The sequence below is a fragment of the Halyomorpha halys genome, unplaced genomic scaffold, assembly GCF_000696795.3.
Source record: "Halyomorpha halys isolate HHAL.00 unplaced genomic scaffold, Hhal_1.1 Scaffold24.1, whole genome shotgun sequence".
In the NCBI taxonomy this organism is placed as follows: domain Eukaryota; kingdom Metazoa; phylum Arthropoda; class Insecta; order Hemiptera; family Pentatomidae; genus Halyomorpha; species Halyomorpha halys.
In genome coordinates, this window is record NW_027107648.1 from 2,150,923 (window position 1) to 2,166,513 (window position 15,591).

The 15,591-nt window shown below is 29.9% G+C and overlaps 1 protein-coding gene across 1 annotated transcript in view; it reads right to left on the reverse strand.

Annotated features, from left to right (window-relative positions):
* The window catches only part of LOC106682497 (small subunit processome component 20 homolog), a gene marked incomplete in the record, with an annotated part of 46,758 nt that extends 35,243 nt beyond the window's left edge, over positions 1-11,515 (reverse strand). The window contains 9 exon segments of the mRNA XM_067046031.1: positions 307-469; positions 2,393-2,807; positions 3,935-4,403; positions 5,804-6,039; positions 6,813-7,079; positions 8,075-8,296; positions 9,075-9,408; positions 9,502-9,785; positions 11,388-11,515. Of these exon segments, the coding sequence (XP_066902132.1) occupies positions 307-469; positions 2,393-2,807; positions 3,935-4,403; positions 5,804-6,039; positions 6,813-7,079; positions 8,075-8,296; positions 9,075-9,408; positions 9,502-9,785; positions 11,388-11,432 (2,435 nt within the window).
* Positions 11,516-15,591: the final 4,076 nt, after the last annotated feature.

Below are 15,591 nucleotides of genomic sequence, written 5' to 3' on the forward strand. Positions count from 1 at the left end.
AAAGTGCTTGTATTCTGATTGCTAGTAACCCGCCCTGAGATTAAGAGTCTCTCTTTTTGTATAATAAAATTATATTATCTATTTGATATTAAAGTTCTTAAATTAGAACCCAATTATCTCTTATATTTGAAGAAAGTTATAAATCGAGTAAAGATTCTTTTTATTTTAAATTTTTAATATTTTTTAAAATTATTACAATATATTCTACTGTGCTATGATTTGTATGGAATTACCGCACGAGGTCAGCCAGTATATGTATAAATAAAGACATTGCTACCATAATATAACTACTGAAAATATACTTACTCGATAAAATCTAAGAAACGAATTACGATATCTTTACTTTTAGCTTCGTAAATAGTGTCCGGGAATTTTTTCAACATATTCCAAAGCATTATTCTGTATTTAATATAATCTGGTTTCTCTTTCACATCATTAAGACTTGTAAACATTTCTTGCAAGTCCTCACCTTAAAAAAAAAAAAAAACTTAAAATTAACTGGGAAAATAAAATCAAGTGCTTTCAAAACATGCAATAAATATTTACAGACTTTAAAAAAAAACTGTGTCTATATTTGAAAGTTTACGACCCTTATTCATGAATGAACCATTGATAAATAAATATCGTATCCACGGCAATTTTAGCAATTATTTTCAACTGTAGCTAATTTTTGCCAAACTGTATGAACATAATATACTATGGATTGTACTAACTAACCTTTATCTTGATATTGTAAACAGTTTTTCAAAAACTCTTTAACCATTCAACTCTGAACTAATCACTTAATATCAATTAAGTTTTATTAGAAATTATTTAATAATTTAGGCGGCCAATTAATCTTCAGAAATAAAGAACAACGGCAAGAACAATTTGCCAACATTGTTTAAAAATTATGTTTTTGGATTCAATGGTACCTAAAATATCCAAATCAACTGAAATCTCAAAAATATTTTACAACAAAATACTATATTTCTTCTAAACCTATAAAACTACACTGATATAAATACTTAATGATCAGAAAATCGGATATAATACTTTTGAAGAGTATGTGGTTGTACAGAGAAAGAAATCACTAATAATAAAAGAAAAAATTATCTTTATTGTAACGGTTTTTACTTTCTTATTAAATTAAAATGAGTAGAAAACATTGTCAGCTTACCAGCCGAAAATATGTAATGAAACAAGATAAAATAATAAAATAGAGTTTAAGGTTGGTAGTAATAAATAATATACCAAAAAGGGACAAAGAAATAAAGTATATTAAGAAAAATAGTAAGAACAAATAATAACCAAAAATATGAGGAAAAGATGGTTGGACCTGAATTTCAGGCCTCCATAAGGGCTGAAAAAACAAAACGATATAACAACTTTATACATAAAGTTAACATTAATAAACAAACTTGGAAATATTCATAGCTATAAATTAAGTAGATAGTAGTAGCCAATAGGTGTTATTTCGGACTGCGTCGGCACTTAGGTAGTAGCTCACTATCAAGATCCACGAAAACTAGATTGTATAATATGTTAATTCGACCAGTGGTGATCTAGGCCTCGGAAACTTGGGTACTTTTTGAAGTCAAATGAAAAGAATCTCCCAACATTTAGAGAAAGATACTCAGACAGATTTAGCTTGGAGAAGACGCTCGAACAGGGAAGCTACTTGTTAATCTGTGAGCCTGATGTTGGAAAAATTGTGAGAATTGGTACTGGGCAGGCCATGTGGCCCTTATGGATTGAAGTGGTAAGGAATTAGTTAGAGTCACAATGACAGTCGCCATGCAAAAGCCGGAGTGATTTAATCATGAGGTGATAAATCATTTAAGTGATTTAATCATGAAGACTCTTACACTATCAGTCTGACAGTCGCTTGATATGAGAAACTGAACAATAAAAATCTTGAGTAAAGTCCCTTTTGATTCATACTAAACAGAAAGCTTGTTTAGCAAAATCAGAGTGGTGTAAGTTCATTAATCTTAATTTTGAGAAACAGATAGTTTTATCAGAATTGAGATGAATTATTAACTGCCAACTTCCTGCGAGAAACTAAATATTGAAATGAAGTTTGATGAAAGTTAATTGTGAAGTAATATTGTCTAAATTTTATTTTGTTGTGATTTAGACATCAAGAATGACTTAAATCCTTGCATAAGTAAAACAATACAATTTTTGAGGTTGATAAAACTTTTTAAAATAGCTAACAAATCGGCGAATTATTGGGGAGGTGACTTAGTGCACTTTCCCTTTTAACAGTTGAGGCATTCTAAACTTAAAATTTCACTTATACCCCTCTGACTTTATTTTAAGCAGATGCTAAAAAAAATTTATGTAACATCATCTGACAATTTTTTTCTAAACTTTACAACAAATCAAATATAGAGGAAAAAGCCCTTACAAACAAAAAGAGGTTCCTGCTTGCTCTGTAGTTTACATTCCTGAATCTCCTTAGCCACCCAGTCCATTTGCTCTCGATAGATCTCCCAAAACTTTTCAGGCTCCATTACACAACTGTAGTCAACAATGATTGAAGAGACTGGTTCCCAGAGTAGCCTGAAGTTAATAAACAAGTGGCCAAGCAGATACCTCAATGGAATCCTCCCATCTACGATTCCTTTTTCCACAGCATTTTGAAGTGTATCACTTGAAGAGCAATCTAACTTCCTTAGTATCTTCAATCGATGTCTGTATTTTGATAGAATAGGCGGAACACACTCAGCAGACCAACAAGTTTCCAGAACCGACGACATTAGGTTATTCAACCCTTTTGACTTTTCCACTTCATAAAAAATATGGGTTATATGCGAACGCACCTGCAAAAAATTGAAATTAAATAGCTGAAGGTATTGTGATTTTTTATTTTCAAAAAAAAGTAAATAATTGCCCAAATGAGGTGAAAATTTCAAGCAAATACATTTTCTTTTTTAAATTACTAAAAAAAATTCATAGTTAAAGGCTTTTTGGAATGAGAAAAACAATTACCATAAGTAATACTCTGCCATACTATATTAGATTATATTCTATTATATACAAGATATATAATAATATATTTGTATTTAGGGCTGTCCAGAAAGTAACAGACGTTTTGGCCTATTGTAACGATGGGTAAGGGTAGAGCTGCCATCTTGGTATCCGAACGTTCCTACATTCAGTCCATATCCAGGTGTTGTAGCGTGAGGACTGTGCATTCCTCACTTCGCTCTCTGTGAAAAAATACTGACGCAGAACTGAATGCCGGTGTAAACCAGTGGTTGAAATCGCAGGTGGCAGATTTCTACAGAGAGGGTACAGAAAAACTTGTGTCATGGTATGGTAAATGTCTCAATTTGAATGGCGATTATGTAGAAAAATAGCTTAAGAGTGTACCTTTCAAATGTAAACAATGAACTTCAAGTTTTTCAATGAGTTGCTTATTTCAAAACATCTGTTACTTTCTGACAATTTGAGCTTAAAATATTGAAAAAATGTGTTTACTCTACCTGTTTCTGAATATGAAACTTTTTTTTTTTTTTTCCAAATGGCTCAATAGATTTTTAATTTTCATGCCTGCGGGTTCCCCCAAAAAATTCGTAACCTGCCTAAAACACATTAATTCATGTGTGGCCTGGATAGGTCTCAATGCAACAATGCAATTCAGGATTAATGAGTTTAAGGATAGTTGAAACCTTACTGTGGTAGTGAAGCATCGTAATTACTTATTACGTTATAATGGATTAGTTATACAGTGTGAAACTTAACCAATTGTGTGTGTTGAATAGATTTTTTTGATAATGTAATATTGTTTATACGAGAGTATAATATGGCTAATAATTAGAATTAAAGACAAGAAGGAAACATATCTAATGCAAGGGTTCTCGAATGGATAAACTAGTAATATAAACCTACATGGTACATTAATATAACAAATCATGTTATAAAGAAGAAATAATCTAAGTCTTACCATTTGATATGGTGACCGAAGCAGAGGATATAAGCTTTTCTTCAACTCATCAGCAAATGGTAGAACTAGATTCAGTTCATCAAGGCTGATGTAGAAGTCTAATGCTCGGAGAGCAAAAATATTTTCACTGCTCTCCCCATGTTTAATCAAAGATGGTAATATCTTCTCAGGCGGCACCAACTTGGTAATACATGTCTCGGGTTTCAAGCACATTATGGCTTCCAAAGCAGCACACATCAGATATAAAACTTTACGTGAGTTTTCTTTTTTGTTTGAATCTAATTCGACACAAGCCGTTTCCATAAGTGAAACAATAACGGCTACAGCTTCAGCTTTCTGCAAAGGGAGCAAATGAGGCAGGACGAGAAGGATCATTATGCAATCATCAAAATGTTCTAAATGCTCTTGAATGGTTCTATCTTTCAAAAGAGAAAGGTAAAAAGTGCCGAATAAAGCTGGATTCCCTTTTCTGAAAATTAAGAGCATATTAAAAATTTTAAATTAATTATTTTACTACAAATTTAATTATTTACTGCTGCTTAAGGCATTTAAAGCTTTGGTGTTGGAACTACTCAATAGTATGAATAATAATATCCAATAACAGGAATTATTCTCAATGATGAGAAGATTGTTGACCATGGATAATATTTATGAGAAGATGGGGGTTAGGTTCTTCAGTAAAGAACACAAATAAGTAAAAACCTATTTATTAATGCCAACCTTTTAGCCAGAATTTCTAGACTTCATCAGGGCTAAGAACAAAAAACAAGATAGAAACCAATGAATAAAAGGATAAATAGAATGATTAGAAAATAACTAACATTATGGATAAATAAATAGTGTTGACAAACATGAACAGTTAAGTATATAATAAGATGAATGTACAAAATGAAAATATTGAAAACGAAGTAATGAAAGAAGTGAGAAATTAAAGATATTTATATTTATTTCATTAATTACACATTTTATTTCTCTATTTTTCCCATAAATTTAATTTAAATTATTAGCATAGAATTAAAATATTCATATTTATTTGTTTCTTTTGCATTACATAACTTTATATTTTTATTTCTTTGATCCTGTTATTTTACCTACATATCTATTACCTGTACTTATGTTTTATTTCACACTTCTTTCATTAATTTATTTTTAATAATTTTTTTTTTTGTACCTATATTCACTAACTAGATTTTCGTATGAATTTTTAACTTGTTCTGTCCTCTTACTTAATTTAATCATACAGCCTTTAACTTCTTATATACTTAAACTATTCATGATTGTCAACACTATTTATGTATCCATAATGATAGTAATTTTTTTATTTTCCAATCATTCTATATATGCTTTTATTCATTGGTTGTTATCTTGCTTTTTGTTCTTAGCCCTGATGAAGGCATGAAATTCTGGCTGAAATGTTGTCACGAATAAAATAAGTTTTTACTTATTTGTGTTCTTCACTGACCGCACTCCCAACCATCTTCTCCTCACAAAGTATTTCATTTTATTTTTATTAATTTTTTGCTTTCATTAACAAAATAATCATAAAAATATAAATAAACAAAAAAAAAAAACATCTCTGCAAAAAACACTATCCAACAAGATTTCTTTTGTTTAGTCAATATTATAAAAAATAATGTATGTTAATACAATAATAATATGTATAATATAAACAACTTTGTCATGGCTGTTAACAGATTTTCAACATTACAAAGAACCTATTTTTGGCATTTATTTTCTTTCTAAAATAAAAGATTTAATAGTGACTCCAGTATTTCTCAGAATCGAGGAAATATTTTAATAAAATAGAACAGAATAAAAAAACAAATTATTCAAATTAAAAGCAAATACTAAGGAAGATAAATTAATTACCTGGTCGAGGAAAAGTTGATGGAGTAAGGACGGTAGACCAGGAGCTGACGACTGTCCTCTGCCGGGGGTGCCTTACTGATGGCAAGGCGAGCGATGTACTGCAACGCAACGAGTGGATCAACGTTTTCAAGGCAGTAATTCAGCATCCGTGGGAGCACGATACCTTCGAAGCCAGCATAAGTTCTAATTTGGAGGGCAAATTCGAGCAGAGCCTTTCCCTCTAAACTACCCAATGCCTACCCACAATAAAAAAATATTTACATATACATATATCAATAAGAAATTAAACCTAATAAAAAAAAAGAGATAATAAAACTCATTAATTATCATGCAAAAGTTCGATGTGATTTTTTCTAAAGACTAAAATTACGATTCAGTTATTAATTTTTTATATGAGAAGAAGGTTGGGGGATGCAGTCAGAATAGGTATTCTGACCGCACCCCCCAACCATCTTCTCCTCGTATATATTATCCACGGTCAACTATCTTCTCATCATTATTAATTTTTTAAGAGATATTCAAATGAAGTATTAAAAAATATATATATATAGATAGATAGAAAATTATAAAAATAAATAGATATAAATTATATTAAAAATCAGTAAAAAATCATATGTTTTTATGAACTACTTATTGGGAGGTATTTATCTGATTTAAAAATAACTGTTGCCTATGGTTTCTTTGATAATATTTGAAGACGAAAAGCGAGGTAATTCACTATTTCCCAAATGCTTAGAGCAAAGTTTATCTTGGAATCACCTATTCTTAACAATTTACTACACTATAATTATAATTTAACAGCAATTTATGTTAAATTTTTTAATGTTTTAACTTTATCATCCTCTCTTCCATCCAAAAATCTATCGGAAACCGTTGTTGCTTATTTAAAAAAAAATAATAATTTTTTTTTATTCTGTAAACTTCATTTATAACTAAAAAGAAAGATTAATAAAAAAATTTACCATTAGTCCAATTAAACTAGAACACAACAAATGCTAACAATTCTTACCCCTATAATAGTACTACTGGATAACTCTTGTGGTAATTTTGAGGCGTTCAGCAATATGTAAGAAATTATAGAACAGATATGATCCGTTAGCTTTTCCGTCTGGATCAGTTCAAGTAGCTGCTTCAATAATGCTGCGGGTTCTATTAGTGCAAAACACTTTTTGTATTCCACTGCCTGTTGAATCATAAACAGTGCCTGTTCGGCATTGGCGAGGGTCCTTTCGTTCGGGTCATCCTGTAACTCCTTGCATAAGTCCGACAATGTTGTCTGTAAAAGAAAAAAAGAAGAGAATTTAAAACAACAACATAGACATAATACATAGTGCATAGATATAATATATATATATATATTATTAATTTTATATATATAAAACTTTTCTTCTACACCCCCGTTACATTATTAAAATTATGTTTTCATAAATACTACTCCTGAAAGTATTTGTTATTTTTTTTCCCAGTATGACCCCCATTATCCGGGGTTCTGAGGAGCCAATTTTTTTTTTTTAATTGGGTGTTTTTTTAATTTATACACAATTTATTTTAAAAAAGAATACATAACATTATTTTATTTTTAATGATTATATTTTTTATGTATTATTCTTGAAAATAATGAATAGAAAAACAGAGCAAGCTGGTATTGTATGAACGAAATGTTTCTGAAACTACTAGTCCAATTCATATTCTAGAAATCATGTTTTCAAGTCTTTCTATGAAACTGCTGCTGGTTTTTTTGCCTACAGCAAACAAATTATGTATATAAAATGTTTGTTTATTCAATATTTCTTATTATTTTAAACAATGTATATAAAATGTACTGTTTTTTTTTTTTTTTAATTAACCTTCTTATCAATCACATTAAGTCAATAAAATATTATAATTTGAACACCCGGGAATTCGATTATCTGTTTAACTATATTTCCAAGAATATTATTTATGAAAACACAATTTTAATAAGGTGACTGGAATATGGAACAGTAAAGTTTTAAAATGGCCAATTGAAAGAGTAAAAATGTGGAGAATATATACAGAATATATATATAAAATAAAACAGTTATAAATAAAATAAAAAATTGAAATTATGAAATAGAAATTAACATAATTAACTTTAAATAATTTAGTCCTCAGATTTTTTTCTCAATAATTTTGATTAAAAAACCTTTTTAAATTATAAAGTATCAGTTAAATATGCATAATTCAAATGATAGTATAACTTCATCAGATGTGACTAAAATAAAAAAAGCTAAGTCAAGATGCAATAAAAACCTGAAGAATCTTCCAAAGAAGCTTATTATGTTCCGTGACAGTGAGGAAAGGAACGAGATGAGCCAAAGTATGCGACAGGAGCTCGTAGAGGATATCATGAGGGTATGATGGATCCTTAAGGGCTGAAATAAGGCTAGTAAATATCTTCTCTCCACAGCTATGCCATTGGCCATGTATACCATGAACTATCTCGAACATTAGCCGTCCAAATCCCTCGACAGCCTAGAGCAAACAAAATAAGAGTAACAAAACTGTTTAGCATACTGTTACTTGAGATTCTATTTTATTATAAACTAGCAGACCCAACAATGCTTCGCTATTGCTATATTTGAGGATGTATACACATTAATTGAACACTACTAAAACTTTGATATCAATTAATATATAGATGAAGCGATAAGACAGTAACTATAGTAACATAAATGGTAAAAGATAAATTCGCTGTATATGTGGTTTTTCTTATTCTTTTAGACAATTTGACAATCTATAATATTGTAATATGTATGTGTATATATATACTACATAAAATATGAAGATTTTTTTTCAATAACCCACATTGTGCTTCGATATTAGTACTGTATTGAAACAAGTCAGACTGACTGACTATACTTTTAACTACTAAAATGTTAGTCTGATCGTTTTATTTTAATACTTTTTAAATATAATTTTTGGATTATATCACTATCCATCCTGAAAAACCATTATACGTGAAATTTGTGTGAAAAAGAAACTTATATGACCTATCCATGGGCTAATAGTTGGAAATAACATAAAAGTATATTATATAACATTAAATTAATTACTTGAAAGATTTATATAAACAGTAGCCTATAAGTTTTTTACATTATAACGTTGTAAGTTAAAGCAACTTTTTATAAGGCAAAGTATTTACTAATTTATTTATTTGCCAATCTAATAAAATATTAACTGTTAATTGAACATAATTGTTATTGAATTAATATCCATAATATAATATAATATAATACTAACTCATACTTACTTCAGGTTTCTCTTTCAGAGTACGAATTATTAGCTTGATGAGTTTAGAATGATCTTTGACTTTCCTTGCCACAAATGCGAAACTTTGGGCAGCAAAGTTATTAATATAAGTCGGTTTTGACTTATCGAGGAGTGGAACCAGAGACTCAAACACAGATGGCAATTCATTAATCAGGTACCTCCATAGTAGCTTAAAAAGATATGCAAGACACTGAAAAACTGATTCAAGTTGGTCTGCATCTTTCGAATTAAGCAAATCTACTAAGAGTTTGTAAATGGAAGAGAAATAAGGAAAAAACTCCTGCCTTAGATCATTAGCCAAGGCAACGACAAAGCTGCAAAAAAAAAAAAAAAAAAAAAGAAAATTAATTTTAAAAAATACAATAAAATATGAGGAATTTTCACCTATAAATAAAATAATGACTTACTCTAATGTAGGCTGCAAATTCAGTGGGTTTTTCGAAGCAAGGTGCTTTTCAAGAATATTCACCAGTTCTTCCTTCCGAACTAAGAGTTGAGGTAAGATCTTAATATCATACGTAATTTCTTTTCGCAGTTCTGTGAAGCTTTGAGAACTGTTCAATGAAATCCATTTTTCATAAGCTTGAAATAAGTGGGTTGATGTCTGGCATATATCTAATTCATATTTGTGCTTAATTTGATGAACCACATCAATTTTCACTTTACCAATCCTTTCAGAAAATGGAATAAACTAAAACACAAAGATAAAATAAGAGATTTTGATCGTCACTGAGGAACCACATTGGTTTGTATGAAGATATAATGCTCTATATCAGCTGTATGTAATAAACATACTAATTGACGGGAAAATTCTGAGGAGGATTCAAGGACCCAAAATAACGCAAGAGGGGTAAAGGAGAAAATCTGATGAGGAAATATAGATGAATTTGGAAGACCTGGAAACAGTCATCAGGACCAGGAGACAGATTTTACGGGCACATGGTCAGAATGAAAAATGAGAGACTAAATGAGGAAATTTATAACAAAGTCTGCAGTAAGAGGTGAAAGAGGAACCGATTAGACTAAAAGAGGTTGGGGTTCTTATGGGAAAGAAGGAGAGACAAGGGAGAAAATGGACTGAGGAAGAGCAGGAGGAACAGTCTAGGAGAATGAAAGGGTATTGGAGTAGAAGGAAGGCGGAAGGTGTTAGGACAAATCGAAAATGATATTCATGTGGTTCTTGCTGGCTGGTTCATGAAAAAAAATATATATACTAATAATGCATTCGAATGTAGGCATTGCTGAAATTCAAGAGATTTAAAGTTTCTTAATGCTTTATTTAACAAATAAATAGCATTGTCCAAAAAATAAATAAATGATAATAATACACAGAATTATTAGTTTGGAGCTGTTAATGAAGGTGGAAAGCGAGGAGGTAAAAACTGAAATATTCTTAATCATAAAAATCTGAACTAGGGCGAGAAGTTAAATAGCTAAAAAAAAAATGACGCATTCCTTTTAAAAATCTAAAAATGGAAATCTTCACAATCGTAAAAAGAAAAACTAAAATAAACAGGTTTAACTATAACTTGTCCCATGAATTTATGTTAACGTGAAGACTAGGAAAAATGTAAGACTGTTAAAAACCTCAGTTAAGAGGCTGATAATTTTGCTATTAAAATATAGAGTAATAAACCAGGTTTAATAAATATTCAAACTTTTAACTTTAACTATTTAGTTATAACAATATCTTTTTGTGAGAAGGTGGTCGGGGGTGCGGCCAGCAAAAATTCCCAAATAAACAGAACTTATTTATCTTCTCCTCATATTAATTTACGGTCAACTATTTACACCTCATTACAGGTTTACTATTGACTTGAGTCAGTGTTTCGGAAATTAGAGTAGAATGGAAGTTCAGTAATGTGACACTAAAAGTCAACCAGAAAATTAATATAATTCAGCTTAGCCATCAGATACACCTTCCAGGACCTCTACAATTGACAGGGATCTTTTGAAGACTGTAAGGGGTAAATTAAATTATCTAAAATAAATCTTAAACTTCCATAACTGTACTCTATTATTAAGAACCAAAATCCTGAAGTATTTTCTGGTCGCGTATTTAAAATCTGAAGATAAATTGAAATATCCAATAAAAAACAATATTATTCTTTATGAAATAAATTAATTTCAGTGTGAAATTAATTAATATGACTATAATGGCAATAATCAATAACCAAATCAACTGGAACTGGGGGTAACTAGTTCTAAATTCACTATAAATCATAATATTTGATTAAAATGCAAATAATTACAAATAAATGACAACTGGTGAGAAAAATAATATTCTACTCACTTTAAATACATTGCTTTCCTTATGGCGATGAGGTTTGTTTTTCATCTTGAAGTCGCAAATTTAAGCTAAACAAATTTGAAACACAACTGACACTCGACACAATGACAACCACGTGAGGTAACCTCAGCTAACTCGACTTGCTCATGCCAAAGAGGAATGAGAATCGTTTGTTTTATCACTTTTTCTTGTCAACTTTTGTGACTTCGTTGGCATCGAAGTTATGTAATAAATTGTTTAAGTTCACTTTTTAAAAACAATTTATTTAATTAAACAATACAAAACACTACAATAATTAATTTGCAAGAAATAAACGGGAAGCGTACTGGTTGACTGACTGCCCAGATGGCCTGACTGCTACCTCCTATATACCTTCATTAATGCTGGAGTCTGCAATCCTTCATTTTCTGATGGTTTTATTATTTAACTTCGATGACGAAAATAGGTATTAAAATTAAGTTAATGATTTTATATGATATAAATTCTATTACTGAGAATTTAGAATCCATTTCTAATGTTTATATTACTTTTGGTATCAAGAGGAAAGTTAAATAAAAATCTATTAAAGGGATATAATGTACAAAAGGTTTACTATGAATAATAATAGTCTTACAATCTAAAAGGTTAGCATTAGAGAATATCTGTTGGATACATGTATTATTTACATAAGTTTTGTTTGTACAATAGAAAGTTTCTTTAATGTCTTTACAATCTGCAGTGAGTAGATCGTATTGCGAATTTTTAAGGATTAGCGAAGGATGTACATAAATGGTTTCTAAGATACCATTATTAGTGACTGGGTAAGATAACAAAAAATAAGCTTCTAAAGGTTGGGTTTGTAATGGTAATTTTACAAAGTACTAGATTACATTATATTTTATAGAACAATGAACTTGACTTAATTGCCAAAGTGCTTCTATATCTTTAGTGATAAATGTGATATTGTGTGTTCTTTGTAAGTTCTTTAAATCTTTAAATTCCAGGATACTAGAATGAATGATATTTAATTTACAAAATTCTAAAGAGTTTTCGATGTCATTGAGTTTGTTATTTATCTATACTAAATTAAGAAAAATATTGTTGTACTGTTGATTTAATTCTATTTGAGTGAATAATAGATTCGGGAATAGTTGTTTAATCTTGTTGTTGTTAATTTGTATAATAGAAATATCATGATTGAATTCCTATATTAGTTTTTTATTGACTATAAGTTGGTTTCTAATGTTTGTTTCCATATGAAAGGAGTTTTGTCTTGTGTTAAGGTGTGTATGGCTTTATCATAGTACTCTTTGTCGTTTGCGTCCATGTTTCCGGTTAACCATGAAATAGCGCTGCCTAATCCGTTGATGAGTCCTCGTTTATGTCGATCATTGTTCAAAAATAAATGATCTAATTTATTCCTAAGAAAGTGATAATATTTAAAAAGTGATTTTGCATAGTTTGTTTTGTTTAAGTTATAAGTTGAATTAATAATGACAAAAATGTTCGTCAGTTCTACATCTAAAGTTTCTACGTTCATTATATGAACAAAGGTGTAGTGTTGCTAAGGCAGGTATGCTGATGGAAGCTTAATAGGAATGATTCCAGGTCCTTTAGATAAGTCAGTTATTGCCAATGAATCAGTCCGTGTTATTATCACGACTAGTAAGGCTGTGCAGATGGCTAATGTTTGTGTCAGCATCTGCAACAGAATGCAAGTCGTCAGGATGGACTTTAAATCGTTTTTTATTAATGGTTACTAGTTTGTTTTTTTGGGAATAATTACCTTTCTTATATTTCGTCTCTTACGAAAACTTCTCCGTCCGGTATTTGTATATTTTCTTGCGTTTTGTTTAATTTTTCTGTCCTGTTCTCCTTTTCCTTTTCAATAATTTCTTGTATTGCTTTGTGTATTAGTTGCTGTTCGTCATGATATTGTTTAACTTTTTGTTCTAGAATTAGTTCTTGCGTTGGTTTGTTGTTTTGAGCACCAAAGGTGATTTCGTTGGGAGTTGATTTTAAGTTGCTTACTATTGTGTTATTGTATGCTATCAGTCCTAATCTTAATAGTTTGTAAATAGATAAATTCCTTTTCTGTCTTAATAATATTTAAAATTTCGATTAGCGTCGAATGTGCTCTGTTAATGAGTCCATTTGAGTCCGAGTGGTTATGTGATAAAGTGTGTATCAATGTTGTTATATTTGAGAAAAATTTCTATGAGTCCATTTTTGAATTCAGGTCCGTTGTCAAATTGTATGATGTTAGGGCAAAGGAAGCTGCTTAAATAAATTTCTAAGGAATTCATGATTTAATTAGCAGAGGTGGTTCGAGTTATATTACCGTATAATTTTTTTGAAAAGCAGTCTATCATTGTAAATATAAGTTTTCCGTCAAAATGTAGTACATCTGTTTGTTGTTTTTGAAATGGTTTAATTGGGGCTCGTGTGATGATAGTAAAGGGATCGTACCATGTCTGTATATTTTTGGGTATTGCTTTAGGGTGAATATAATTTTCATTAGCTCCCGTATCTACAAGCCATTTCTGTTTATCATCGTCTTCAAAATAGGGCAAGGTCTTGACTAATAGATTTAATTTGAATTCGGGGGGTTTTCGTTGTTGTAGACTATTCCTAAGAAATAGTCAAATTTTTCGGTCATATCCTTCATTGTTTTTTCTAATGTGGTCAGTCTGTCGTCAGATTGATTATCGGCAACAGGTTCATTATTTGTTGGTGATTCTTCTTCGGAATGTGTTAGTTCGTAAGGAGATGCAAAATTTGGAGGTCTTGGTCTTTGTAAATTACTAATTGTTCACATGGAGACCGTGTTCTGAGAATCCGTTTTGGGGTGTTGGGTATTGTAATTTTGTGGTCGGTAAAATGGATGATTAGGATGATTAGGATACATTTGTATTCTATAATAAAAAAAATATTTTATCATATCTTCATTCAGTAATGCCTATTTTTTTTTTCAATACTCTGTGGGCATACGGAATGTTATCAGAACTAAATGAGTGATACAAATTATACACTCTAAGGGAAAATCCTTTGGGATCCAGATAAAAATATACTATGCCAATGAAAAATAATAGCAATAGTGCTTCTTTACCTCATTTTCCTGGTGCAGCTGTATGAAGCACTTTTGGCAAGCAAAGTTCTTGCTTGAAACATTCCTGATTTTTTGTTTTTTCCAACTAGCCCTATATTCTGCAGCTTATTCAGTATAGCCTGTGGTGTTTTTAACAGAATCAGTTACACAGTAGGTGCATCTAACTCATTTTCTATTTTTATTTATTTATTATTTTATTTGAGTAGTGCATTTTTTGCTAGTAAGCACTCAATTTTAATATTTAAATATTAACAAATAATTTGGCATTGTAGCTAGTTGTAATAAAATCATATTTTTTATGAATTCAAAGTAAATTTTTATTTATATGTAGATGGTTGACTGTTTGTTAAATCAAGGAGATGGAAGTAAGAGAAACAACAATTAAAAATTAGTTTTAGCTATTTATTTAGAGTTGATATGGATTTGAACTCAAATTTTGTTTTTTGTTCATCAGGGTTGTACAAAGGGCTAGAGATTTAACAAATTTTGAATTTCCAGCCCTTTGTGCAACCCTGTTAAAATTTAGAATGCGAGGTCAAAATGCCAACCTAAGTCATATAAATATCCAACCTTATTTTTTAATTATTGTTTCTTTTAATTATCAAATAAATATCAATATTAATAAAATTGTAATACATAATATCATTTTTAGAACTTCTGCTTCTAATGGCCAGTCCCAAGGCCCCCACAATTTTTTTTATCTTTGCTGATACTTTTGAATATATGGTATTACTATTTATAATTAATTATTGTTGAAATGCAGTTGAGTAAAATATTAATTTTAATAATAAAAATGTCAGATACTCGATACTCTCTAAATTGGAAAGTTTAAACATTTTGGAGGAAAAACTAAACAGCTTTCTTATAGCTTCGCCTAAAAGGTGAGGGGGGATACAGATTTATATAATAATAACAAGTTGAAAGTTATATAAATAAATGGAAATCGTACTCTTATAAGGAACTAAAATGTTTGAATTGTTACACTTAAATTTAATTGTAATTAGCTTACATGAATTGTCAAGAGAGTTGTAAAACAGTTGTCACTTGTTTTATTTTATTGATTTATAGTATGGATGGATTAAAAAGTGAAATTAAAAATCTGCTTTCCAAACCCATTGA